This window comes from Pteropus vampyrus, unplaced genomic scaffold (assembly GCF_000151845.1).
Source record: "Pteropus vampyrus isolate Shadow unplaced genomic scaffold, Pvam_2.0 Scaffold191, whole genome shotgun sequence".
Taxonomy (NCBI): Eukaryota; Metazoa; Chordata; class Mammalia; order Chiroptera; family Pteropodidae; genus Pteropus; species Pteropus vampyrus.
The window spans coordinates 908,156-912,577 of NW_011888972.1; the positions used below are offsets into that span (position 1 = coordinate 908,156).

Sequence of the window (4,422 nt, forward strand, 5' to 3'; positions counted from 1 at the left end):
GCAGGTTTTTGCACGGACTTTTCAACTCATCTGGGTAAGTGCCAAGGAGCACAACTGCTGGATCGTATGTTACGAGTACGTTTAGTTTTGTGGGAAACCGCCAAACTGTCTTCCAAAGTGGCTGAACCATTCTGCATTCCCACCAGCGATGACTAAGAGTCTCTGTGGCTCCATGTCGTCACCGGCGATTGGTGGTGTCAGTGTAACTGGCCACCTCAGGTCTGTCTGTGCTTTTACTGCTAATGCCATAGTACTTCCATCTTTCTAACGACCTCCTTCTCCACCTTCTCTCCCCCGGACACCTCTGCATATCTACCGTGATCTGATTACCAAGATGGGCACCAAGATGACAGGAAGTCGAAGTACCCGCCCTCAAGAAGCTCCAGGTACAACTCCTTCCTCTACGTGCTGACTGCCCTCCAGTCTCTGTCTGCTTCTGATCGCTCTCCAGTGCCTTCAAGTATTTGCTGTTATAGTCTGTCCAGTCTGCCACTGTTATCGGCAGGAGGGGTGACCGGATACAAGCTGCTCTGCCCCTGCCACAAGTGGAACTGCTAGCCACGGATTTCTGGTGTTGCTATCTAGCTGCTCGGTCTGTTTTTATACCATGATATCTGGAGATTCAAAAACTACGCTGCCCCTCCGCCCCCGCCTTCCCAGAATCACCTGCTGTTTATTTTAATGATAAATGAAATAAAATCCTGCCTGGACTCTTTCTGCTGCTCCGAATCTTTGTCCAGGTTACTTCTGCTCCTAAAGGACCATAATACTTGGCCTGCATTGAAGCGCTAGGGAGAAAGGGGCCGGGAGCGTAGGTACCCCACCCCCCTCATACCTGCCGATGTCTTGGCTAGCCCCTGATCTGGTAACACGCCAACTTTCTGATGCTGATCGTACCAGTCATGCACCGTCATGGTCGCCAGACTTGGATAGCCAGCTCCAAATACTCTGCAAGATCACAGTGCATTTAGAAAACTCAACATAAATAGCACTATTAAAAAGCCTCTTCTCTTCAGCGACAAAGCCTGTCTGTTTCATCCTTCCTCCCCTAACCAGCTGTCTTCTGAGTTGTGCAAATTCCTGCGAGGATGTGTAAAAAGAGGCATCCAGGAAGGGGCAGTGAAGTCAAGCGCTTTCAAGAGAAGATAAATAGCCCACGATCACCTCCCAATAGGCAGTCCCAGAGGCCGATGTCCCACAGAGCACTGATCACACTGAAAGGGGTATTTATAGTTGGTGGGTCTAAAAGGCACACGGAGGAAGGACTCTCTCCGGCCACCCTACGCAAAAGCATCTCGAGAAGCCAGACAGGCGACTCTGTACTTTTGAGGCCTGTAGCTGTAGGCAACAGGAAAGAATTCTCCATTAGATTCCTTCTTTCTGTTTTCCGCTAATTAGCGAATTTGCTATTTTGGTTGCCTCTCTCTTGAGTGTCTTTTTAAGCTCAAGTCTGTGAGAGAAATGTCTGCTGAAGAAAGAAAGAATCAAGAGAGATCATAACAGCCCTTTGATGAACAGCCTCCCAGGTGAAGCCAAGCCCTTTTAACAATGCCCACGCTGTCCCGCAAAAGCGAGGGGCCTGCAAAGGCAACCCCCTTTTTTGGTGCTACCTACTTGGCTTGGGCCGCATTCCGAGTGAGAATGAAGGATTTCATTGGAGGCCTGTCCTGACGAGATGAGGAAGAAGGTGCTGCCTAAAAAGGAAATGAACGTCAGAAGTGCGTTTGCCTTTGGCCCACCCCACTACGCAGGCTGTTCAGGCTTCCGGTGCCCGAAAAGCCCCGGGTTCAAACTTCGCTCCCTCCCTACACATCAGTCTCTGAGCCACAGCGGCAGGATACTGATGCTGGAGGTTGTGTGGCTCTTCTGAGGATGCCCGAGAACCTTGCTGAAGAGAGAGGAAGCGGAAGCCCTCCCAGGACTCATGTCACTGTGACTAAAGAACTACTTGGCTTTAAAATCCTCCCCTCCAAAGCAGGTTCCAAAGCCTTCTTCCATGTTCCATCGAAACCCCCTGAGCCAATTTGGGGCCCCTCTCCTCAGCCTGGCCTGCAGTGCTGAAGTTGAATTAAGAGCCTTCTTCTATACCCCGTTCCTAAATTATGCTGTTAGTCGAGAACCCCCTGAGGTACGTCCGAAGTGGTATTCTCAAATGCGAGGGGGAGACACTGGGTTCAGAGTTTTCACACACAGTCGTGAACAAATGTTTCAAGGAGCCTTGGCTGTCCAGGGGCACAATGTAACATGAAACGGTCTGCTCGAAAAGGTGTTCGTTAGGTTCTGGGGCCATCTCAGCAATGTCACCACACGAGAGGGCATTAAAAAACAATGGCAGTGACAAAGAAAGGGGCAGGGGAGGACCCAGAAGAGTCCAGCCTCGCCACGTGTGAAAACCACTCATGCAGAGAGCTCAAGCGGCCACAGGGCCTTCGAATGCTAACGTTCAGTCTTTTACTTTGGACACGGGGCACCGGGCTGACGCTACCCAGAGGAGGCGACATCGCCTGGGCTCATTAGTGCAAACTGAATCACGGGGCAGAACACTAATGAGCCCAGACTTCTGGGTTATGACCCGCGGACAGCCAGAGCTGTGTACCCCGGGTTTCCTCTACCGGCACGCCCCCCGTGTGTGCACGCGGCTGTCTTTGCTGTGTGTCATACCTGGGTGACCTAAAGGTACCCAGAGTGCATCGTGCTGTAAGCCTGACTTCGGGCTGCTCCCCCCGCCTGCACACATCCGCCTCTCGTTCCGTCTTCTCCCTACGCGCTCCTCTCTCCCGCCCCATGTCACAAAATCCCAAACGGCTGCAGGCGTGGCTCCGGGTGGCAGGCTCCGGGTGGCAGGCGCCGGGGCCCATGCGGCCCGCTAGACAGAGCACCACCCCGGCGTGCCTGCAGCCTGCCTCGCTGGTCTCCATGGGAACGGGGGTCTCCTGGATGCCCGGCAGCACCTTGAATTCGACGACTCTCCTGCGGACCCCGCCAGGCGGTGCAGCACCAGGCTTACCTCCTTTGGCGAGTCCTTCTCGCGCAGGATCTTCATCTCTTGGTCGATGCTCTCGATCTCCTCTAGGCTGACACCGACCCACCTTCTCAGGAGAAGCAGGTAGTACGCACGCATTTGCTGGTCGTCTGCCTGGCCGCTTTCCACGGCGGCCTTCTGGGCGGCCAGCCTCCGCTCCACCTCTTTCCTCTGCTTGTACCTGTTCCACAGAAACGCGTCCCCCGTGAACTCAGACGTTCCTTTGAACGGTCGCGATAAGGTTTGCACTCTGTAAGTGACCGGTCAGCATGCCAATTTCCGCCTTGGCGAAAATACACATTCTGGACCTGAGAACATGCCACCGAGGCCATTCTCTCAAGGCGACGAGGCAAGGATGGGATCGACAGGGGCTGAGAAATACATTCCGAAGCCAGAAAAATATAGAAATAACCTGGTCTGAGCAAGGCCTCAGCGGTTTTACTCCATCAACGTTCACTAGGCTGGGCGCTCAGTGTCGCACCATGGCCGTTTGGGAATTGCAGTTTCAGAGAATCACAGAATCTTAGGGGTCAGTGACCTGCCACTAACGCAGGAATTCCTTGTGAAACGACCTGAAAAATAATCATGTCTTCTGCTGGGCAAAACGCTCCCGGCTCTCTGAGTCATTCCGCTCTCAGACTCACGAGCGCCCTGCCTGCCCTTGGCAGGACGCATTCTATTATCCATCATTCACTCAACAAATGTTTACTGAGTACCTAGTGTGTCACAGGCACTGTTCTCAGTGCTGGCGACACCGCTGTGTATACAACAATGTCCCTGTTCTCCTGAAGCTTTCATTCTAGTGGGAACGGACGCAACGGAACAGATGAGGCGGCAGATGGTGATCAGTGCTGGCAAGACGCAAAGAGCAAGGTCAAGTGCACGGACTGGCAGCGTGCAGTGAAGAACGATGGGAAAGAGGTCAGACAGGTAGCCAGGGCCTAAATTTGTAGAAGGCTAGAGGGAACAAGACCCAATATAGCAAATGCCATATTCCGAGTGACATGGAAAAGCCGCTGGAGGCTGGACTAGAATACGGGACAGGAATAGTGACACGAACACGTTTTTTTATATGGGCCACTCCGGCTGCTCTGTGTGGCCTGTGGGGAATGGGAAGCACAGGTGGAAGCGCAGGTGACCGCAATCCAGAGGAGACAAGTGACTTGAAACGGGGACGTGGTGACGATGGAAGTATTTAAAATCTACAACAGACAGGATCTGCCAGTTTGATGAACGCAAAGGTTCAAGGGAAAGAGAGTCAAGGGGAATGTCCACGGTCCCCAAGTGTCCCGCAGTAGCGCTGCCTGACCGCCCGCTCCAGGCCTTTGCAATCAGATGCCTGGCCACCTAACTAGCTATGGAACTTTGAACAAGTCAATTGTCAGAGCCCATTTCCTTAT

General features: G+C 53.0%; 1 protein-coding gene across 1 annotated transcript in view; it reads right to left on the reverse strand.

Moving 5' to 3' along the window:
• The window catches only part of IGBP1 (immunoglobulin binding protein 1), a 50,466-nt gene that overhangs the window by 8,135 nt on the left and 37,909 nt on the right, over positions 1 to 4,422 (reverse strand). The window contains exons 3-5 of the mRNA XM_011371482.2: positions 3,008 to 3,203; positions 1,615 to 1,694; positions 836 to 948 (exon numbers count right to left, since the gene is read on the reverse strand). Of these exons, the coding sequence (XP_011369784.1) occupies positions 836 to 948; positions 1,615 to 1,694; positions 3,008 to 3,203 (389 nt within the window). The remainder of the gene's footprint in view (positions 1 to 835; positions 949 to 1,614; positions 1,695 to 3,007; positions 3,204 to 4,422) is intronic.